The 24,797-nt window shown below is 43.9% G+C and overlaps 1 protein-coding gene across 1 annotated transcript in view; it reads right to left on the bottom strand.

Moving 5' to 3' along the window:
- LOC109867287 (protein O-mannosyl-transferase TMTC2-like) overlaps positions 1–24,797 on the bottom strand; it is a 165,921-nt gene that overhangs the window by 48,507 nt on the left and 92,617 nt on the right. The window contains exons 3-5 of the mRNA XM_020456366.2: positions 4,724–5,570; positions 2,363–2,477; positions 1,746–1,831 (exon numbers count right to left, since the gene is read on the bottom strand). Coding sequence (XP_020311955.1) covers positions 1,746–1,831; positions 2,363–2,477; positions 4,724–5,570 — 1,048 coding nt within the window. The remainder of the gene's footprint in view (positions 1–1,745; positions 1,832–2,362; positions 2,478–4,723; positions 5,571–24,797) is intronic.

Raw genomic sequence — 24,797 nt, 5'->3', positions numbered from 1 at the left:
AGGGAGAGATGGAGAGAGGAGAGAGGGGGAAAGGGAGAGATGGAGAAAGGGGGAGAGGGAGAAAGGGGGAGAGGAGAGAGGGAGAAAGGGGGAGAGGGAGAAAGGGAGAGAGGAGAGAGATGGGGAAAGGGGGAGATGGAGAAAGGGAGAGATGGAGAAAGGGGGAGAGGGAGAGAGGAGAGAGGGAGAGAGGGAGAGATGGAGAAAGGGGGAGAGGGAGAAAGGGAGAGATGGTGAAAGGGGGAGAGGGAGAGATGGAGAAAGGGGGAGAGGGAGAAAGGGGGAGAGGGAGAAAGGGGGAGAGGGAGAAAGGGAGAGAGGGAGAAAGGGAGAGAGGGAGAGATGGAGAGAGGAGAGAGGGAGAAAGGGAGAGAAGGGAGAAAGGGAGAGATGGAGAGAGGAGAGAGGGAGAGAGGGAGAGAGGAGAGAGGGAGAAAGGGAGAGATGGGAGAGAGGAGAGAGGGAGAGAGGGAGAGAGGAGAGAGATGGGGGAAAGGGGGGTGATGGAGAAAAGGGAGAGATGGAGAAAGGGAGAGAGGAGAGAGAGGGAGAAAGGGAGAGATGGAGAAAGGGGGAGAGGGAGAAAGGAGAGAGGAGAGAGATGGGGAAAGGGGGTGTGATGGAGAAAGGGAGAGATGGAGAAAGGGGGAGAGGGAGAGAGGAGAGGGAGAGAGGGAGAGATGGAGAAAGGGGAGAGGGAGAAAGGGAGAGATGGTTGAAAGGGGGAGAGGGAGAGATGGAGAGAGGGAGAGAGGGAGAGAGGAGAGAGGGAGAAAGGGAGAGATGGAGAGAGGAGAGAGAGGGAGAGAGGGAGAGAGGAGAGAGGGAGAAAGGGAGAGATGGAGAAAGGGGGAGAGGGAGAAAGGGAGAGAGGAGAGAGATGGGGAAAGGGGGTGATGGAGAAAGGGAGAGATGGAGAAAGGGGGAGAGGGAGAGAGGAGAGAGGGAGAGAGGGAGAGATGGAGAAAGGGGGAGAGGGAGAAAGGGAGAGATGGTTGAAAGGGGGAGAGGGAGAGAGATGGAGAAAGGGGGAGATGGAGAAAGGGGGAGAGGGAGAAAGGGGGGAGAGGGAGAGAGGGAGAGAGGGAGAAAGGGAGAGGGGGGAGAGAGGAGAGAGGGAGAAAGGAAGAGAGGGAGAGAGGGAGAGAGGGAGAAAGGGAGAGATGGAGAGAGGAGAGTGGGAGAGATGGGAAAGGGGGAGAGGGAGAAAGGGAGAGGGAGAAAGGGAGAGAGGGGAGAAAGGGAGAGATGGAGAAAGGGAGAGAGGGAGAAAGGGAGAGAGGGGGAGAGGGAGACAGGGAGAAAGGGAGAGAGGGAGACAGGGACGGATGGAGAGAGGGAGAGAGGGAGAGAGGGAGAAAGGGAGAGAGGGAGAGAGGAGAGAGGGAGAGAGGGAGAAAGGGAGAGATGGAGAAATGGAGAGAGGGGAGAAAGGGAGAGAGGGAGAAAGGGAGCGATGGAGAGAGGGAGAAAGGGAGAGATGGAGAAAGGGAGAGAGGGAGAAAGGGGGAGAGGGAGAGAGGATAGAGGGAGAAAGGGAGAGAGGGAGAGAGGGATTCATAATAAATACAATTGTGTAATAATTGAATCTATTGACATGAGTGGTCCTTGAACACTCAATCATTCATCCAGTAATGGAGCAAGCTTGTCTGTGCCCTCCCTCGCCCATTGGCAGATGCCTGGACACCTGCGCTGTGCAAACACAAGAGTTTGAAATGGTCAATAAAAAGAGGAGCGGTACTTACAAGCCAGAGTTGGCCTGCTCCCAATGGCCAGTTTATAGTAGTGGAGTGCCTCAGAGAACTTGTTGTTTTCTTGTAGCAGCAAACCACTGTAACAGAGAAAGTTAGGGACTCTCATGGCTACAAATCTCAACAGAAGTGTGTGTCTGTTAAGACTGAATAACACAACATAAGACAACTAAATGTAATACAGTTTCCTAGTAAATACAGTACTGTAAAATGAAGTGCTACCAAATCTCTAGTTCTGTTCTAAACAATCTAATTCTGTAAATGGATCTGTTGAGTAACATCTAAAGCCCTTGGGGCTAGTGTTGAGTATTGACTGTGTGCTTCCTGTTGTCCTCCCCTCAGGCTGACACAGCATGATGAATAACCTACTGTCACAGAAACAGCACCCAGGGGAATACAAAGCACCATTACCTCTCTGTGAAGACCACTGATCATTAGACAGTCGTGTGTGCCGGGACAGACTGGGACCAGAAATCGGCCCTGTATTTCTAACACATCGGGCCCTTTCTTCCCCCTCGAGGCAAAAAATGGACCAGCCCATCTGGTGTGTGTGTGTGTGTGTAAGGAGAGACAGTCCTGCTCATGTATGCATACAGTCTATAGACACTCACAGGTTATACAGCATGTCTGCCATGTTCCTGCGGTAGTAGAGGGCATTCCTGTATGCCTGCTCTGCCTCCGCCATCTTGCCCTGGTTCTTCAGGACATTCCCAAGGTTGCCCCATGCTGATAGAGGGAGGAATAAAGTAATTAAGGTCAACATGGTCAACCAACATGGCTGCCCGCCCCTTTTGGACACACTATCACTTCCTGGTTTTACGGTTTGTTACCGAGCCTGGTCCCAGATCTATTTGTACTGTCTTGCCTGGTCACGTCAAATGTCAAGTCAAACAATGAACATAGGCTATGTATAGAGTTGTTAAGACAATACAAACTGATCTGGGACCAGGCTGGTTTTGACCCTCCTCAGAGGACATTGTGCAGGCTAAAACAGAGGGTATATCTGCTGCTACTGAACTACTGGGCTTAGAGTGAGGACAGAGAGAGTTGATGGCGCACCTGGGAGTTAGTGTGTCAAAGATCCCAATTATTCCCTAACAGAAAAGGAAGAAAACAATGGCCTCCCCTGACACTCCATAGTAGATTAATGGCAATACTGTAAAATGGATTGCAGATTAATTGACAGGTAAATTGGATCTTGAAATGTCATAATAGTGAAAATTATAGGAATGAATCTGGTAGGCAATTTTCAGTTGTCAAGTGGTAATTGTATATTCTATTTTCCTTGGGAAATACATCTACATCGATTACTGCTTTAACTCACATATAGAGGAAAATGCACATAGCCTGACAACCAAATTGACTGAATAGTGTTTCCCTTCAATATTTTAGCTTGAAAACTAAATCCATACAGCTTAGTATGGGCAGTTGGAATCCATCATGTATACATATGGGCTTATACTCTTATACACTATTTAACTGTGTCTACATACAGTACAGCTGAAGCCAGGGCACACTGGGGCAACAGTATGAGCACTGTGAACAGGCCTGACAGAGAAGAATCATCCCCTTAGACACGGTTTCTTCTTGTTCTCCTGATGGCTGTATAGGAGGGGAAAGTAAAATAGAGCTTATAGTAGTTACCGGGTTACCTGTGTAGCATTTCATTCAAATGTATCAAGGGCTCACTTATGCCAAAGGCTCCTTTGAGCTGTGCATTATTTATTAGTTAAGGCATCTGAGCCAGATATCCCAAAAGTCTCAAATTCAATATTAGCAAAGCCAAGCAGAGAAAAAAAGACAAGAACTTTATTGGAAACACAATATTAAACATTTTTAAATAAATATGCTAGAACAGAAAATGTTCTAAGTGGTGTTACCATCCACTGTGAATTTGTTAGGTCTCTTTTACTGTGTTTTCTCACAGAACTCATTCTCAATGCTTAATGAGCGTGTCACTATTTCAGACTCACAAATGGTATGAGGACAGTGAGCCAGGGAAGGAACGTAGCTGCTGCTCTGCTCTGTGTTGGCAGGATCAACAGCTGTCATGTCCCAGCTCTGCCGCAACATGTCCTGCCGTTACCTCTGTCCCCTAGCCCGGGATCACTATCTCAAGAATAACACTAGTGCTCTACCAGTTATTCAGTATTATCTTTGGATGAACCTGAATTTGAATGTTTGAATATTCAAGTATTCTAGTTTCCCCTCATTGCCAGTCAAGCAGGGATGTCAGTGAAGATGCCGTCCAAAAGTAAAAAGGAGAGAAACTGTAGTCTGCCCATAGTGAGGGATTTAGTAGGTTTACAATGGAGGCCTTGTGTTGAAAGGTCCTTCAGCCATGATATACTGCCTGGAGAGGATAAACTGTCTGGAAGTAGACATACTGTAAACAATTTAACAGGTAGTGCTTAACACTCATGATTCCTCATGAGCTCCTGAGTGGTGCAGCACTCTAAGGCACTGCATCTCAGTGCAAGAGGTGTCACTACAGACCCTGGTTCGATTCCAGGCTGTATCACAACTGGCCGTGATTGGGAATCCCATAGTGCGGTGCACAATTGGCCCAGCATTGTCCGGGGTAGGCCGTCATTGTAAATAAGAATTTGTTCTTAACTGACTTATGTTTTTCTTTTTGTATTACATCTCAGGGTACATCTTGAAAATCACACTTTCGTTAAATCCCAGGAAGTAACTATCACTTAACGTGATGCTACTTTAGGTCATACAGCCAACCTATAAATATATTATGTGAGAATGTTAAAGTGAAGAAGGTTGTCTAAGTAGGACCTTTTTCAGGCAGCTCTAAGCTACATTATTCAGTGCAGAAGTCATGAAAGCTCATCTGATATGACACACACTAGCCTGTTGAACACCTTTTAAAGCACACTCAGGCTATGCAAACGTCACAGTCTGAGATGTTGTGTGAGTGTGTGAGTGTGTCTGTATGTGTCGATATGTCTGTGTATTACCTTTAGCAGGGTTAAAGTATATTCCTGACTTGTAGAGCATCTCCTCATTCTGCCAGTCTTGGTTCCTCAGCACTGTTTTAACCCCAAACAGTAAGACCAGGGTAACGCTACAGTACACCACCACAGTCCTGGAGGAGCTCCACCTCAGCCGTACGTACAGGGCCCTCAGCCCCACCGCCAGCAGCAGACAGAAGCCCATACTGGGGATGTACAGTACCCTCTCTGCTATCACAAAGCCCACGTAGAAGAACAGGTTGGTGGCAGGGAGGAAAGGGACGGCCAATAGGCCCAAGGAGAACACCACTACGTTTTCAGTGGTGGGCAGTGGAGTCCTGGTGATGTAGTGCTTTTTGGTACCGTTCTGTGCACTTGCAGTTTGAGGCTCTGTTTCAGAGTTTGTGTGGTTGGGAACATCGGGGTGGTGGCAGCTGTGTCCATTGGTGTGGGACCTCCCGTTCCCGTTGGTTACATGATGGGCTTTTCCATTGGTCTCCTTGACCTTGACCTGGCGGGTGCGAAGCCCAAACCAAGCCAGAAGGAGCAGTCCCACATAGAAGGCCAAAGTGTGAAGGTTCCTCCAATCGGCGATGCTTCTGATCAGAGGCAGGGCGTCCATGGACCAATCGAAGCTCAGGGTGTTTGGGCACAAGAGAAGCCACATGTTGACGGCGGGCAGATAGAGGAAGGTTAGAGTCCGAGTGAGGAGGGATGGGGAGTCCCCCGCTGGGTTGTCCGAGTTGGAGAAGTTGGGCGGTTTGTTGCCCATCCAGTAGAGGCGGTAGGCCAGCAGAACAGCCCCCCAGGCAGCCAACAGCAACACACTCAACAGCAGGTGGACGTTCCTCCTCTAGAAGAGAGAAAACAACAACAGAGCTGAAACTAGGAGGAACGGCAATCGACTGGAAAGCTAGCAGCAAAGGCAAGAAAAAATATTATGAGACGCTAGGGCCAAAGTAGTTTTCTGGTTGGTTGGTGATTTTTCTGACTCTTGGCATTTGACTTTGATCCAGGCCATGTTGGTAAATCGAGCATAAGATTGAATGTAATTTAGAATAAAAAAACGCAAGAGTCTGTTATGTAACGTTGTCTAGAACAAAAGCTGTGTTCATGCACTATTTGTCCAGCCAAGTGTTAGACTGCAGATTTAGAATGCATTGCAAGGAAAGTCAACTACAATTGATTTTATTGTTATGTTTTGGCTGTGATGTGGGGTTTTGAATACCCATGAACAGGAAGATATCAGTTAACCGTGAATGCCTTTGTTGCTGGGGCTTATAAACCAAACAAATCAAAAAAAGAAAGGGGAAAAATGCCCTGTGACTTTGTCTTTGATTCAAGCCAAAATAATCACGGCTATACTGGATTCATTGACTGTTACTGAGCAAATGTGGTCTTACATCATAGCATTCCCTTATTCTGTGTTATCTTTCTCCTCACGCACCTGGCCTTAGACATGACTAAATAAACACCAGAATACAGGCCAATAGACAGTCCTATTCATCATCATGCAGGCTCGATATTAAACACTTTCTGAAACTCCTGCATGGAAATGATTATGAAGTATTGAGTGTTTGAAACTTGTGCACGTTGGTGTGAGTGCAGAAAATAACCTGGCCTATACGGTTCCCAATAGAACTGTTCCTGCTGTAGGATCAACTAGTCTTTCTTACGGGGTTCATTTTGGAAGTCACACTCCTGCTAAGAAATCTTTATGGCTTCCCTTCCAAAATATTGTCAGCTAATACATGCAGGGCAACATCCATTTGTGCCCTGCAGTGGTGCTCTGTATTCAAGGGAGGATGCTCTCATACTGGTACAGTACACAACAATGAAGCTAGCATTCAGTACATGCATTTCATGTCCGAGCAATGTAGTAATTGACTGATTTCCCCATAGAGATTCAATGTAGAGGATAGGGACATTACAAAGCAAATCAAATCAAATTTTATTGGTCACATGCGCCGAATACAACAGGTGTAGACTTTACAGTGAAATGCTTACTTATGAGCCCATTCCCAACAGTGCAGAGTTTAAAATGTGGACCAATATATGCAAAATGAAAAAAGGAAATAGTAAAAAAAAACTATTAACAGGATACATACAAGGAGCACCAGTACCAAGTCAATGTGCAGGGGTACGTGGTAGTTGAGGTAGTACAGTGTAGGTAGCGGGATAATCAGGCAATCAGGATAAATAATAAACAGAGTAGCAGCAGCGTTTTTGGTGTGTGACAGTGTTTCTATGTGTGAGTTTGGGTGTGTGTGGCATCAACATGCATGTGTGTTTTGTGTGTGTGAGAGCGTACAGTATGTAGTGTATGTGTGTGTGTGTGTATTGGAGTGTCAGTGTAGTATGTGTGAGTGTATGGGTAGTCTAGTGAGAGTGCATCGAGCCAGTACAAAACAATTCAGATAAATAAATAATGAAGGGGTCCATGTACATTTTCCGCATCGCCATTTGATTAACTGTCCAGCAAAAAGCTCTGCAACGTTTTTGTTTATTTCATGTATTTAACCTTTATTTACTTGGACAAGTCAGTTAAGAACAAATTCTTATTTACAATGACGGCCTACCAAAAGGCAAAATCATTGCAATTGTCTTTAATTCATATCATTCCTTACAGATCTCAAGATTACAGGCTTACACATAATTGAGTATTTATTCCCCATGTGCTGTACAGTATTCCTTTGGTAATATACACACAACCCTTCTTTACCATTAAATGAAAAGCCATGGCTAGTGTACAGCTGAATATCCTCTTAAGTCATTTGCTGTCCCCTCTTCCATCCTTCCATGCCAAATAGATCACAGTGGCTAATAAGAGTATCCTCAGTCGGACTGTGAACATGGGGTCCTAGCTCTGCCGGTTGCAGTGCAGGGGGCTTCAGGGCTTCTATGAGAAATGGGCAAGGAACAAGGCCAAGCGCATCATAGAAGACCCCACGCACAAGCTTGCTGCCCCTCCGGAAGGAGATTAAGGGTCCCACTGTTCAGTAAGAATAGGAACAAGGCAAGTTTCATTCCATCAGCCACCAGACTGTTGAACAGTGGGATATAGGACAGATGTAGGCCAAACACACGGTCGGACAGTAGGCCGCAGAAACTTTGAATATGTGAAAATGTAAATGTGTGACTTGTGTACTAACTTTCCAGTTTTTCGTACTGCATGTAATATGTTGTGTTTGTGTATTTGAATGCTGACATCACAAAATTAATTTCCATGTAAATAGACAATAAAGTATATCGTATCATCGTATCAACCATAACCCGATTGGTAGCTTTATAACATAACATCACTTCATTCCAAATGTGTAGTTAGTATAGCGACTTTATTTATTAACTGTATCTAGTAAATTACAGAAATAAATGTTGCAAATCTACATGTTGAAGACGTCATAATTCTTTGAATAAACATTGAGTTGAGATTCTGCTACCAAATATAAACTGGTGTGGTGTCAGAGTAGCTACGAGATGATCATCGGATCATTAGATGTCGGACTATTGACAGTGATCAAATCTGGATGGATTCCGGCATTTAGTCTCTTTCCTTTTCCCCTGGTATGGTTTTGTGGGCCGGCTAGGCCCCCATGGAGTAGGCCTCATGTCAAAAGGACCTGGTAGTTTAACTGTGTACCCAGTGGCAGGCTACAGAGGCTGAGAGGATAATAATGACTGAAGAGAAAGACAGAGCCAGCCCGAGACTCTTCCTATCTTAGGCCTTTCAGCAATTCTTCAGTGAAGGCACAAATTGTTCAGCAACAATGCTTTCCTAGTCATTGCCTTGAAATAGGCCTTCGGTATGTTGGAGCTAAATTTATTCACAATGCTTCTTGGAAAATGCTGTTGATTATGCCAAGTCGCATATGCTGGGGGAAAATAGAGACAGTTCCAGAGATTTAAAAGACATGTATTAAACATGTATTCAGCCATGTGGTACTAATTTTGCGAGAAAGCCTGTTGATGTAGGCTATGCTACCATACAGCTCCAGAGCAAGATTCCTTTACCTTAGACTCCCTCGCTCAGGGGAGTCATCCCTATTAAAACAATGTGTAAGGGCAACACTATCAAAACCACAACAAAACTTTTGACAAATCAGGACATGATATCCAAAGGAAGACAATCCACCACCGTTCTAGAGGTTAATATGTTGCTTGGCAACAGATAGGTTACCAGTTCAATCCATATCCCATGTTTCTTGCTAATTCGAAACCAACTGTCAAAAGTCTCATGTGGGGGGCAATCAATATGTGAATTAATTGCCCCCCCATCTATCTTCAGAGTTCGTAATGTTAGGTGACCTACACTGGGATATGCTACAATCCTACAATCTAAACTAGATGCCCTCAATCTCACACAAATGATCAAGAAACCTACCAGATACAACCCCAAATCCGTAAACATGGGCACCCTCATAAATATCATCCTGACCAACTTGCCCTCTAAATACACCTCTGCTGTTTTCAACCAGGAACTCAGTGATCACTGCCTCATTGCCTGCGTCCGTTATGGGTCCGCGGTCAAACAACCACCCCTCTTCACTGTCAAACCCTCCCTACAGCATTACTGACTACAGTATTACATCTCTTGATAAACACCACACCAATATCACTGTGTTATTTGTTGTGGCGAATTGAAGGTATCTGTGTCAGGAGTCTGTGAAAGGACAAACTCTAAGACAGAGGGGCTGATGTGTAAGCAGAGGCATAGAGAGACGGAAAGTAGGTTAGCAGCCTTATAGGACAGGAAGAAATAAGGGCCCACTTCCCCTGGAACCGAGGTGAATAGCACAGCTATGTATCATAGGACTATAAAGGAAGAGTGAGTGACAGATGAATGTGGCATGTACTGTATGTTTTAGCTGACCACAGGATTAGCCATTGGGTCGGTTCAAAGGACTCGCCATGCTTATGACTAAAATAAACAGATGAACAAAGGGGATTATGGTCAATGTCATCACCCCTTTAGATTGGGGCTTGTATTCAGCAAATAATATATCTTACTGTACAGCTTTCACTTTAAAGATGATCTGACCTTTGGATAGCCTGGTCCCAGATGACCACAGGAGTTGGCAAGACAGCATAACCAGATCTGGGAGCAGGATAACATTGGGACGCTCTTATGACAGCATATGTATCGGTGTGAGGAGCTGAATTTAGGCAATGGATAGAACAAACAGGGTTATTATAACGGGTCTACTGCACATCTAATGATGATAGGCGGCAGGGTAGCCTAGTGGTTAGAGTGTTGGACTAGTAACCGGAAGGTTGCAAGTTCAAACCCCCGAGCTGACAAGGTACAAATCTGTCGTTCTGCCCCTGAACAGGCAGTTAACCCACTGTTCCTAGACTGTCATTGAAAATAAGAATTTGTTCTTAACTGATCTTGCCTAGTTAAATAAAGGTAACATTTAAAAAATTAAATAGTGATGTACCCGAATTCAATTCTTAATTCATAATCTTTCAAAAGGAAGAATTTGAGAAGTAAACAGCTGTAGGAGTTCCTGCTATGTTTAAGGGAAGTTAAAAGCCTAAAATATGTCTCTCATGTGGTTTAGTTTGGGGATGAAGTAACAGAGAAGAGGCACAGCTTTGGGTTGAAATATGACGTGCATAAAAGGATAGCGGAGACGGGGACATTTAATGCTTTTTAACAGATATAAATCAGCAGTATTGTTGGTGGCCACCCTACATCCCAGATCACCCTGCCGATAGGTCCCACAGTTTTGTCTTATAAACTTCCCGGGAACCTGTCGGCTGTCCGCTTGAAAAACTCCACAAATCTCACCATGGGCTTTACACACAAAAAAGATTACAGTGCAAAGTAGCTCCGCCACTTCTCAAATTGAAACAAGCGGGAGAAACTGTAAATAAGATGATGTGGATGTAGACGGAGACCCCGGCCTGAAGCTGCTGTAGGATGCTGGCAGGGAGCCAGAGTAAGAGGTACTGTAGCCACATAACGAACGCCACGCAACCACCCCACTCTGCAGGACTGAGCTCGCTGTGCACGGCTGCCTCTGGCTCTGCCAGGCAGATTTATCCCTGTTGTGATGGGACCACCCTCCAGAAGGGCAGGGAGTCTTTCCTGCTGCCTGTGTGCTGCTGATGGCTTTCTAGCCCAGGGCCAACACATGTGAACTACCTGGCTCAGGCACAAATGTATGTCATGCTAACTCTCTCTAACTCACTCCCCAGCCTTGGTGCACACTGTCAAACACCAGCATGCTAACCACATCCATATGTTTGTTGGAGTTGTCTTTATTCACGTGTGTATATGTTCTGATGTTTCTCTGTTAAGTACAGGCTAATACCTTAGGGCAGTACGGCAGACATGAAAAAAGCCTTTAATGATATTGACACATTTGTGACCTCTGAAATCTTTTGTATATGGACTAACCTCACTGCCTGCAGAACAGGATATCAGTTGAACATACTGGAAATGCATTAGGGCCTGCTAATAAAACTCTCAAGGGTTAACCTTTCGGAGGTGGATAACTAGAGGACCATCACTATTATCTCACAAGTAAACAAACATGTGCGTCTCCCTAATATGCCTCCAGTTAAAATGTCCGCCTTTTCAAAAGCACAAGTTCAAATAGGGGCCCGGCGAGGGGTACCCGATTGCCACAACCCCATTATGATGCGAGCCAAGGAATTCCAGCTTTGTCTCGTTTGTCTATAATCCAGTTTAGCTTGAAATAAGTGGTTTAGCACAACCCGGTAGGTTGCATGGGGCTTTTCTTTTGTATTTCAGGCTCAATCAGTTCAGAACTGAAACAATTTTGCTTTTATGAGGCAGGCATGTGAAGAAAATATCCTTGGAGATGAAGTGCAAAATAGACCAATTTACACAAAGTATTTTCTGGTGTTTTGAATGCCTTTCTTCTCAACACTTGGGGTGGAAACTACCAGTAAGAAAATTAAATCCACAAAGGATTCTTGAGTGCTGCCACTGAATTGTCGGATAGGTGCTGTGCCATTGATTATGCTTGGTGACCGGAATGGGCAGCGTTAAAACCTTTTGTTGTTGTGGCAATCCGGTTTTCAAAACCCACACACATTTACTTCTGAATATGTCATTTAGAACCTACCATCGTTCAACATTACTTTGAGTACCATCTAGAACATGTAACACCTAACAAATTCATCTGAAGCCAATCTCCCAACCTGTTTGTAGTTGGGGGCACTGCCAGATCCAGTCAGCCTGACAGATCAACCCCCCCATAGAACCAATCCTTTGAAATGAAAAGTGGCATGACTGACCTCTCTCTCATCTTCATCGCTACCCAGATCGATCGTCCAACGGGGGACTTTCATCATGGATTTCCTTCTCACAAATAGGTTGGAGACAACTCCAACCATATGAACCAACCGCTTTAAACCACAGAATGACCTCCAAAACCTTTAGCATGCAGCACATGCAAAAGCCCTTTTTTGGCCTGTCATGTACTATTGGATAATCTGTGTTCTCTCTTCTTATCTGACGGATTTCTTCTGGTCTTTGGCTTTCAGTAAGCATGGAACCCTGGTGAGTAAAACACTGATTGTTTGCAGCCATGAAAAGATAAGAGGCTGGCTATTTTACTTCCATAAAATGTGTTGTGGACTACCAACAGCTGGTCAAGGTTTCCTCGATGGTTTCGCATGTTAGGCAGTAGCGTTATAATGATACTAGTATCGTAATGCTAGGAAGTAAGGAAGCAAAGGAAACAAAACATGAAGCGGACTCGATTTCTTTAGGAAAACGGTCCCAATGTTGGCAAAAACAGTCTTATATTATCACCCAGAGGCATATTTGTTTATTTTGCAAGCTGTAGTACACATTATTTTAAATACAGTAGGTTTTAAAAGGACCATAGAGTTGAGTCTGCTTCGCGTTTTATTTTTTTGCCAAGGAAAATCTGGTATCGTTGTATCGAGATACGCTGGGGGCAGTCATGTTGTGACCACAGGCCATAGGGTCCTAGGGGTTACAGGGTCAAACTTTCAAACATTCAGTGGGTCAGCCACAGCAATGGCCTGGATCAAAGCATTTATCATGGCTGAACCTCCTTACAGTCCAGATACAACCCACAGAGTCAGGTGGTCCTGGTATGGAAGGTATGGAACCCCCTTCGTCACCATTACTTGGGAGCAAATGGAATCTGCCAAGAGACAGTCATGGAGAAACCCACAGGAGACTCTGGGAATGGACCAGAGATGAGGCAGGAATCTGGTTGAGATAAAATCTGACATTTATTGACTGTGAAACATTGAAGATAAAAACATGGGGGCTTCCAGCAGAGCGGCAAAGGCCAGGAAAAGGGGAAGATGAGAGAGGATGGCACGGCATCACTTCACATGACAGGACATTACCTATAAAAGAGTATAACTCTGCATGAGACTTACATCATTCATCATCCATGGTTATCTGGGTAAAATATTAAATGACATGAAGTACTCACTGCTGAACTTTAAAAGCACTTTATTTCCTTTCTATACTAATATTGATTGGATTAGGCATTCTGTTTCAGCCTACAGTGGCTTGCGAATGTATTACAACCTGGAATAAAAAAAATAAAAAAATAAAAAATTCAAAAATTGGGGGGGGGTTTATATCATTTGATTTACACAACACAACTTTGAAGATGCAATATATTTTTTCTTTTGAAACAAACAAATAAGACAAAAAAAATGAAAACTTGAGCGTGCATAACTATTCACCCCTCGAAAGTCAATACTTTGTAGAGCCACCTTCTGCAGCAATTACAGCTGCAAGTCTCTTTGGGTATGTCTCTATAAGCTTGGCACATCTAGCCACTGGGATTTTTGCCCATTCTTCAAGCTAAAACTGCTCCAGCTCCTTAAAGTTGGATGGGTTCCGCTGGTGTACAGCAATCTTTCAGTCATACCACAGGTTCTCAACTGGACTGAGGTCTGAGCTTTGACTAGGCCATTCCAAGACATTTAAAAGTTTCCCCTTAAACCACTCGAGTGTTACTTTAGCAGTATGATTAGGGTCATTGTCCTGCTGGAAGGTGAACCTCTGTCCCAGTCTCAAATGTCTGGAAGACTGAAACAGGTTTCCCTCAAGAATTTCCCTGTATTTAGGTGATGAGAGGTGTTGAGTTTGGGCCAGACATAGCATTTTCCTTGATGGCCAAAAAGCTAAATTTTTGTCTCATCTGACCAGACTACCTTCTTCCACATGCCTTTTGGCAAAGACCAAACGTGTTGGCTTATTTTTATCTTTAAGCAATGCCTTTTTTTCTGGCCACTCTTCCTTAAAGCCCAGCTCTGTGGAATGTATGGCTGGTGTGGTACTCTGGACAGATACTCCAATCTCTGCTGTGGAGCTTTGCAGTTCCTTCAGGGTTATTTTTCGTCTCTTTGTTGCCTCTCTGATTAATGCCCTTCTTGCCTGGTCCGTGAGTTTTGATGGGCTACCCTCTCTTGACAGGTTTGTTGGGGTGCCATATTCTTACCATTTTTTAAATAATAGATTTAATGCTCCGTGGGATGTTCAAAGTTTCTGATATTTTTTTTCTAACCCAATCCTGATCTGTACTTCTCCACAACCTAGTCCCTGACCTGTTTGAAGAGCTCTTTGGTCTTCATGGTGCCAAGTGCCCCTTGCTTAGTGGTGTTGCAGACTCTGGGGCCTTTCAGAACAGGTGTATATATACTGAGATCATGTGACAGATCATGTGACACTTAGATTGCACACAGGTGGACTTTATTTAACTAATTATGTGACTTCTGAAGGTAATTGGTTGCACCATATCTTATTTAGGGGCTGCATAGCAAAACATGTGAATACATATGCACGGACCCCTTTCCTGTTTTTTCGGACTATTTTGTGTATGTCCATTATATGAAATCCAAATAAAAATCTATTTAAATCACAGGTTGTAATCCAACAAAATAGGAAAAATGCCAAGGGGGATGAATATTTTTGCAAGGCGCTGTATATACAAAACCAAGGAGAAATTTCACCCTAGATGATGAGCACAAATAGAGCCTGGAAACTGTTCAAACTGAAATGCCTTGAGTTACGCCAGCTCATGTTCTGTTGGTCAGCCTTTATTAACCATAATCACAAAATCAACAGAGGACCCCTTGCAGAATGCTACATTCCAGCACCTCTCTTCCTCTCCCCCGCTCTCAAACTCCACCTCTTTAGCACACTCTCATTTGATGTTCCAATAATCTGCTCTGCTCCTTCTGAGGAAACCACAATCACACATACTCCTGTGGAAATGGTTCCTTTTTGTGCCAAAGACAGGTGACCCTGGTTTGAGGGTCAGTGAGGCTCCCCTTTCCCATGTTATCCCCTTGTGCCTTAATTAGAGCCCATTAATGCCCCTCATCAGTAGCAATAATTAATGGCAACCTGAAGAGCTTAATTCAAAGTGTAAAAACGACATGTGGAGAGAGGCTCTTGAGTGGATAAGATGTGAACTTCTAGTGTTGGGTAACCGGATCACTGTGTAGAACAACGCTGGGTAGGGAATGTGCTGCGTTAGCTGGAGCGCTACAGTTTCTCTCCCTGAAGTATGATGGAGGTGGTCTAACACCAACCCGAAAGCCTTAAGAAACATAAACAGTCCATCAATGGGAGATCCTTACGGTGTTGAGTTTGAGTGAATATCGTAACCCGAGCTGATACGGTGTTTGAAAGTTTGCCATGAAGATGCCAATCATAGGCCAGTACAACACTTGATTGAGAGGGTCCAACAGGTCAAAGGGTCATGCTCATTGGAAATTGGAAATATTTATTGAGTGAAACCACAAGTAAGGGCCTGAAATCTAACCAGTGACAGCTCCTATATGCTAGTCCTCCGGTTTCCCTATCTATTTATCTTGTCCGCTTGGCTGTGTGAGAAATACATGTCTAAACTGCTGAGACACGATGCTGATTCAAGTTTGCTTGCACAAAAACTGCATGGATTTGGGATTTCTACAGAGCCACATGCTGTATATTCCCAGTCGCCTGTTGGTTGACAACACTTGTTGAATATTTGAAAGAGCTTTGCCCTCTGCCTGGGATTCCCACTCATTACCATGCCGTTTGGCAGATCAGACCACTGTAAGCCTCTTCACAGATTATGCTTGGAGGCAGACAAGAGCTCTGATTATCTAAGCCAAGAAGATCTGCTGTCATAGTGCTGTCAGAAACAAATCGCTTTCACTTCTCTCAGAGGGGTCATTTCATAGAGTGGTTTTCACTGAACATTGTTGTGTTGTTTTGTCTTGTTAAGCTTCACCGCATCTCTGTGACAACGTAAGCGCTGTTTCTATTGGCCACACTTCAATAAAGACAAAGTGATGACTTGTGGTGTGACAATGAATTGCTGACGCAGGTTTATAGGGAGCATTTAGTGCGTAATATTGGTTTTAAGGCCTCCCGAGTGGCACAGTGGTCTAAGGCACTGTATTGCAGTGCTAGATGTGTCACTATAGACCCTGGATTGATCCCAGGCTGTGTCGCTGCTGGCCGCAGGTCCAGGAGATGACCTTGCTCCATTGCGCTCTAGCGACTCCTTGTGACGGGCCGGGCGCATGCATGCTGACTACGGTCGCCAGCTGTACGGTGTTTCCTCTGATGCATTGGTGTGGCTGATTTCCGGGTTAAGGGAGTGTTGTGCCAAGAAGCAGAGTGGTTAAGTGGGGTCTTGTTTTGGAGGACGCATGGCTCTCGACCTTTGCCTCTCCCCAGTCCGTACGGGAGTTGCAGCGATGGGACTAGACTATCTGCCAATTGGATATCACAACATTCGGGACTAAAAAGTACACAAAAATTATAATAAAATGTTTTATATTGGTTTTAAGATCAAATCCCACCCGATAATAAGCAATTTGACATTCATAATCGCTATTTTAGTTATAAATTTGAGAGTGAATTAAAATATGAACAGATAAATATATGACAACCCCTCCCACACACACAATCACACGATCACACCGCAATGTAAAGTGAAGGATAAAAACCTTGCAGGTTTCACAAATGAATGACGAAACAGATAATAATTAGCTTGTCAGGGACAGTGTGTGTGTGTGTGTGTGTGTGTGTGTGTGTGTGTGTGTGTGTGTGTGTGTGTGTGTGTGTGTGTGTGTGTGTGTGTGTGTGTGTGTGTGAGAGAGTGTGTGGTAGAATATCAGAGCCATTTTCTCTGGCTCATTACAGAGCACTCAATAGAAACCCCCCTCAAATAAGGTCACAGAAATATTGACAACAGATATGGAAAAATGTATTATACTGGTGACAAAGACCATTAATAATCAAGAGTAAACATTATTTTGCTCCATTATTTTTTACACTTAATCAGAAAATATCCAGAAGACATTTAGGAATAACTATTTATTTATTTATTTATTTTTGTACAGCTATTTAAAAAGCTCTGAACAAAAAACTAAGTGCATCGAACTGGCTTACATTTGCTAAATACAAAACGTCTGAGTGAAGGACTTCAGATGGAACATTGCTCTTTGAGAATGTTACATCCAGAGCCTCCATCTTTGTCTTTATTTCTCTCTCCATCATCTCTCTCTGTATATCTTTCTCTCTCGCTCTCTCTCTCTGCCCATCACTCTCTCTCTCTCTCTCTCTCTCTCTCTTTACTTCATTCCTCTCTCACTCCCCATTCTTCCTTCTTCCTTTCTTCCCTTCCTCCCTCTCCTCTCTTTCCCTCCTTCTCATCTCTAGAAGCCTTGGCAGCAGGAAGATGTAGGTGGGCAGTAGTGAGATGTAGGTGGGCAGTAGTCTACTGGCCTTGGCTGCTGTGCTCAGAGAGCGATCACAGCCCTGACACATAACCATAGCAGACAGCTAGCCAATCCCCAGACAGCTAGCCAATCATCATAAAGCTAGCCAATTAAGCCAGGTAAAAATGAAACCACAACTCTGCTCTGGATGAGCTCAGAATAAATTATATTGATGTTATAGGACAACATGCAGGAGAGCTCTGACAAATATACATTCCTATTTTCTGTGCCTTTCTTGGGTTCAGATGTAAATGCAAAAAAAGCAAGCGGTAGGCCTTTATTAGAGTATATTACTGACCACCCCACAAGACACAATGTAATGAAAGTGGATAAAACATATTTGATCGATCTACTGCTGTCTTGGCTAGTTTTTACTGTTTTATTTCACCGTAGTGCCTTCAGTCCCGCTCAAAATGCCTTAGATAGCCCTTTCGTCCAACCACACACACGTGGAGACCTCACCTGGCTTAACTTGTCCCACCAGAGACTAAACCTCTCTCATTGTCACTCAACGCCTAGGTTTACCTCCACTGTACTCACATCCTACCATACCCTTGTCTGTACATTATGCCTTGAATCTATTCTACCACGCCCAGAAATCTGCTCATTCTATTCTGTCCCCAACACACTAGATGGCCAGTTCATATAGCCTTTAGCCGTACCCTTATCCTACTCCTCCTCTGTTCCTCTGGTGATGTAGAGGTGAACCCAGGCCCTGAAGCCCCCAGTTCTGCTCCTATCCAACAGGCGCTATCATTTGTTGACTTCTGTAATCGTAAAAGCCTTGGTTTCATGCATGTCAAAATCAGAAGCCTCCTCCCTAAATATGTTTTATTCACTGCTTTAACACACTCCGCCAACCCTGATGTCCTAGCCGTGTCTGAATCCTGGCTTAGGAAGGCCACCAAAAATGTAGAAATTTCCATCCCCAACTACAACATTTTCCGCCAAGATACAACTGCGAAAGGGAGTGCAGTTGCAATCTACTGCAGAGATAGCCTGCAGAGTTCTGTCTTACAATCCAAGTATGTACCCAAAGAGTTCAAGCTTCTACTTTTAAAAATCCACCTTTCTAGGAATAAGACTCTCACTGTTGCCGCTTGTTACAGACCACACTCAGCCCCCTGCTGTGCCCTGTACACCATATGTGAATTAATTGCCCCCCATCTATCTTCAGAGTTAGTACTGTTAGGTGACCTAAACTGGGATATGCTTAACACCCCGGCCGTCCTACAATCTAAGCTAGATGCCCTCAATCTCACACAAATTATCATGGAACCTACCAAGTACAACCCTAAATCAGTAAACATGGGCACCCTCATAGCTATCATTCTGACCAACGTGCCCTCTAAATACACCTCTGCTGGCTTCAACCAGGATCTCAGCGATCACAGCCTCATAGCCTGCATCGTAATGGGTCCGCTGTCAAACGACCACCCCTCATCACTGTCAAACGCTCCCTAAAACACTTCAGCGAGGAGGCCTTTCTAATCGACCTGGCCCGGGTATCCTGGAAGGATATTGACCTCATTCCGTCAGTAGAGGATGACTGGTTATTCTTTAAAAGTGCTTTCCTCACCATCTTAAATAAGCATGCGCAATTTAACGAACCCCACGATATGCAACTTTTCAGGGAAGTTAGGAACCAATATACACAGGCAGTTAGGAAAGCAAAGCCTAGCTTTTTCAAACAGAAATGTGCATCCTGTAGCACAAATTCCAAAAATGTCTGGGTCACTGCAAAGTCCATGGAGAATAAGAGCACCTCTTCCCAGCTGCCCACTGCACTGAGGCTAGGAAACACTGTCAACACCGATAAATCTACAATATTTAAACAAGCATTTTTCTTCAGCTGGCCATGCTTTCCACCTGGCTACCCTACCCCGGCCAACAGCTCTGCACCCCCCACAGCAACTGGTCCAACCTCCCCATGCTTCTCCTTCACCCAAATCATGATAGCTGATGTTCTGAGAGAGCTACAAAATCTGGACCCCTACAATTCAGCTGGGCTAGACAATCAGAACACTCTCTTTCTAAAATGATCTGCCACAAACGTTGCAACCCCTATTAGTAGTCTGCTCAACCTCACTTTATTATCGTCTGAGATTCCTAAAGATTGGAAAGCTGCAGCGGTCATCCCCCTCTTCAAACGGGGTGACACTCTAGACCCAAACTACTACAGACCTATATCCATCCTGCCCTGCCTTTCTAAAGTCTTCAAAAGCCAAGTTAACAAACAGATCACCGACCATTTCGAATCCCGCCATACCTTCTCCGCTATGCAATCTGGTTTCTGAGCTGGTCATGGGTGCACCTCAGCCACGCTCAAGGTCCTAAACAATATCATAACAGCCATTGATAAAAGACAATACTGTGCAGCCATCTTCATCGACCTGGCCAAGGCTTTCGACTCTGTCAATCACCGCATTCTTATCGGCAGAATCAACAGCCTTGGTTTCTCTAATGACTGCCTCCAATCCAAAATGAAATCTAGAATCGGCTTCCTATTTCACGACAAAGCATCCTTCACACATGCTGCCAAACATACCCTCGTAAAACTGACTATCCTACCGATCCTTGACTTCGGCGATGTCGTTTACAAAGTAGCCTCCAACACTCTCCTCAGCAAACTGGATGTAGTCTATCACACTGCCATCCGTTTTGTTACCAAAGCCACATATACTACCACTGCGACCTGTATGCTCTCGTTGGCTGGCCCTCGCTACATATTTGTCGCCAAACCCACTGGCTCCAGGTCATTTATAAGTCTTTGCTAGGTAAAGCCCGCCTTATCTCAGCTCACTGGTCACCATAGCAGCACCCACCCGTAGCACGCGTTCCATCAGCTATATTTCACTGGTCACCCCCAAAGCCAACTCTTCCTTTGGCCACCTTTCCTTCCAGTTCTCCGCTGCCAATGACTGGAATGAATTGCAAAAAATCACTGAAGCTGGAGACATATCTCCCTCACTAACTTTAAGCATTAGCTGCCAGAGCAGTTTACCGATCATTGCACCTGTACATAGACCATCTCTAAATAGCCCACCCAACTACCTTATCCCCATAATATTGTTATTATTATTTTTTGCTCCTTTGCACCCCAGTATCTCTACTTGCACATTCATCTTCTGCACATCTATCACTCCGGTGTTCAATTGCTAAATTGTCATTATTTCGCCACTATGGCCTATTTATTGCCTTACCTCCCTAATCTTGCTACATTTGCACACACTGTATATGGACCTTTCCATTGTGTTATTGATTGTACGTTTGTTTTACTCCATGTGTAACTATGTGTTGTTTGTGTCGCACTGCTTTGCTTTATTTTTGCCAGGTCGCAGTTGTAAATGAGAACTTGTTCTTAACTTAAATAAAGGTGAAATTAAAAATATGTATATTTAAAATAAAATGCATCAGCAGTCAAAACAAATCAATAGTGATTTCAATAAAAACTGTCACGCCCTGGTCGAAGTATTTTGTGTTTATCTTCATTTATTTGGTCAGGCCAGGGTGTGGCATGGGTTTTTGTATGTGGTGTGTATGTATTGGGATTGTAGCTTAGTGGGGTGTTCTAGTTAAGTCTATGGCTGTCTGTAGTGGTTGTCAATCAGAGGCAGCTGTTTATCGTTGTCTCTGATTGGGAACCATATTTAGGCAGCCATATTCTTTGAGTGTTTTGTGGGTGATTGTCCTTAGTGTCTTGATGTCCTTGTTCTGTGTGTATGTGCACCAGTATTAGGCTGTTTCGGTTTTCGTTCCGTTTATTGTTTTGTAGTGTTTGTAATTGATTCGTGTTTTACGTTTGTTTATTAAATATGGATCGCAATCTACACGCTGCATTTTGGTCCGACTCTCCTTCACCACAAGAGAACCGTTACAAAAAACACTCATTAAAATGGGTCAAAAGTTAAAGTTTAAAAAAACATGTAAAATGTATAACAACCAAATGAATTGAATTAGCTCTGCATGAAAATAGGCATTCCAAGACACTGCACTGACGAAGACATGAGCTTCATATTATTTCTCAACTGTATCTGTGACCAGGGTTATTTCCAGCCCAGCGTATAAATCAAACATGCTCAGTGAAAGCCTCAATGATCATGGAACAGACAGACTCACCAACCACAGAATCTATATTTAACCTAAAGCGGGTGCTGCATGACACTTCTCACTCTTTCTGTAGCGTGCAGCTCTGGGGGAAAATGAACAGAGAATCAAAGGAAGAAGTTCTGACACTGCTTGCCAATGCTGAAGGGGGGAACAGACTGGTGATAAATAAAGAAGAGCGAGAATAAGAGACGGAGAGAGTGAAAGTGGCTGTAAGATATTTAGAGCAGCTAGCGAACTGATTGGTCTTTGTTATCGAAGAGATGTAATGTTCCTTTCTGCTTAGTGTGTGTAGTCTGTTTCTCTCTCTCTCTGTTTCTCTCTCTGTTTCACTCTCTCTTTTTCTCTTACTCTCTCGGTTTCTCTCACTCTCTCGGGTTCTCTCCCTCTCACGCTCACACTCTCTTGGTTTCTCTCTCTCGCCACAGGGAGAACCAGGGTCAGAGCTTTGGCTGTCTCCGACACGATGTGTGTCAGCTCCTCTTATCCCTGATGAGTGGTAGGCCAGAGAGAGAGAGAGAGAGAGAGATCAAGAGCTTCCTAATCCAGTCACTTTCTATCAGCACAGGCCCACTACTGTAGCCACATTTTCTGGAGCTGTGGAGGACATTATGGGAGAAACTCTGGATGCACTGAAAGATCTGTTCCTTCAGCATCAGATGGAATTTCTACACATTATTATACTGTTACTTGATATTAGCATCTGTAGAATGAGAAAAAGCACTGAGAACAAAGCCTTATTGTTGACCATGTGACCAACCTAAATAGAATTAACTTTGTCTACTCTTATGTGGAAAATATCTGCTTAATTTTTAAATACCCAGAACAGTAGCTCTCTCCAAAGACAGATGCATTTGACCTGAACCGTCTGCCTATAGGTCTGCTCAGTCATGCGAGGTCCACTAGAGTGTAGCCATCCCCAGGTGGGAGGCAGGTGGGTGAGGGCAGGGGATACTGGCTACCTCCACCATGCTCACTCCATCATACGGTGACAGCAGCCATTAGAGCATGCATAAGCCATCTGTGGAGCCCAAGATATAAGACCCTGAACGGTCTCACAGTAGAAAAGTTTACATGCAGTGACAACAACTCACGTGCCCTCACACACACCTGGCCGCCTCTGGTTCTCACCGCCCCCGGAGAGGCTACACACTAGGGTTGGGTGGTATCCAGAAAATAAACAAATTGCAAAGAAAGGCAATCCAGCTCATAAAGCTATACATACAGTACCAGTAAAAAGCTTGGACACACCTACTCATTCAAGGATTTTTCTTCATTTTTACAATTTTCTACATTGTAGAATAAGATATCAAACTATGAAATAACATATATGGAATCATGTAGTAACCAAAAAAAAGTGTTAACAAATCCAAATAAATGTTATATTCTTCAAAGCTGGTTGAGAGAATGCCAAGAGTGTGCAAAGCTGTCATCAAGGCAGCTTAGCACACTTGGAAGAATCTCAAATCTATTTTAATTTGTTTAACACTTTTCTGGTTAATACATGATTCCATGTGTTATTTCATAGTTTTGATGTCTTCGCAATTATTTTACAATGTAGAAATGAGTAAAAATAAAGAAAAACCCTGCAATTAGTAGGTGTGTCCAAACTTTTGACTGGTAGTGTATATAGGTAGGAGCTACCGAGTGTCATTTTTGGTGAGTTTCGACAATGACAAGTGAATGTGAACGAGAGATGTACAAATTAACACAGTTTTGATGCATGCAGTACTGGCTCTCCAGCAGCATGTCTACAAGCTGTGTCTGTGTGGAGTCGCTAGGGTAACGGGCCTGCCTGCTCTGCTCAGAGAAGAGGGGGGAGGAGAAGACTTACGAGAACAGAGAGGAGAAAAAATGCAAGGAAATCAAGATAGCAGTGGGAGCTGTACAGATGACTCATGCTTTGCCTTCTCAAACACGGCATAAAGCTATCACCATAAGATGCACCATCATCTTATTAATTCAGCTACTTACTTAGATAGCAAGTAAAACTATGGGTTGTGTTAACGTATAATTCTGCATTTTCAAGCAAGACAAAACACAATCTATCAGTAGACAGCGCTCTGACTGATGTGAAGCTACTTTTCTCTGGTAGGCTACTTTTCTCAGTGTAGCCAGTCTATTTTTCTATAGTAAAATGCAAGATTAACTTTAAGCAAAACATTAGGAAATGTAGCTGGCTACATTATTTCTGTGATAGGCCTAAACATTAGAAATATGATGGCAATGCATAATTTGTGCTTTTTCATTGTAAGCTCATTTACTTGTGTGGCTGCCAGCCAAATAGTGCTGCACTTCTTTTGTCATCTGATGAAAATAAAGATATTTTATGCCAAATGTGTTGCACAAATTTATTTTCTGTGAAGGAAAATTATAGTTGCAATTATAGTTCCTTGATCATTATATTGAGGCAAAAAATACACTGTTGGCTTTCAATATACTGTAGAACTCCTGTCAATACACAGCTGAACTCCTGTTGTGCTATTTAAAAAACGCAAACTTAACTGGCTCAACTGTGCTGGGGAACTAAGTAAGCTTCATAATGTAAAATAATGTGACAGGTGAAATAAGAACGAGACCTGCTTGATCTCCTAATGCATTGCACAAGTTGACTGCAGGTATTTACTTAAAAATACCTACAAATATTCAAATGTATTGAAAAAGCATCTCATGGCCAATTTCAAATACCCCGGTAAACGGTATATACGGTATACTGCCCAAGCCTAACACACCCAGATAGTGCCCTCTTCTCAGACAGAGAGGCAAAGCCCTCGGCAGTTCCACAACACCTGAGCCAGGCTGGTTACACTGGGCATGCTCAGTCCTGAACAAAGAAACAATGTCCTTAATAGCAGCAGTCTGAGGAGAGTACATCCTTCAACAATATATCAGGGTTCTATATCTATGCATCAAATGTCATGTGAGGTGGGGATAACGTGAGTTGGTGTGAGATGCCACGAATATGTTAGCTTGACACTCAATCTAATTTTGTTTAGGGAAATAGGCGTGTAATGGTTGATTTCTAAATGTTGACGAGGGATAAATGACCTCTGCAGATTGCTCTCAGGTTTCTCTGCAGCCATATGAACTTCAACAGGAGTAAGACTGTTTGGGTAGAGGTGGGTGTAGGACTAGCTTGGGGGTGACGCTGAGGATGACCTAACCTTAGTGTTAGTCACATGAGGTGTCATGACATCACACCAGGAGTCCTCTTTATCCAGCT

This window comes from Oncorhynchus kisutch, linkage group LG22, assembly GCF_002021735.2.
Source record: "Oncorhynchus kisutch isolate 150728-3 linkage group LG22, Okis_V2, whole genome shotgun sequence".
Taxonomy (NCBI): Eukaryota; Metazoa; Chordata; class Actinopteri; order Salmoniformes; family Salmonidae; genus Oncorhynchus; species Oncorhynchus kisutch.
Note: the sequence above shows the minus strand (reverse complement) of the source record. Positions and strands in the feature narration are given on the sequence as shown.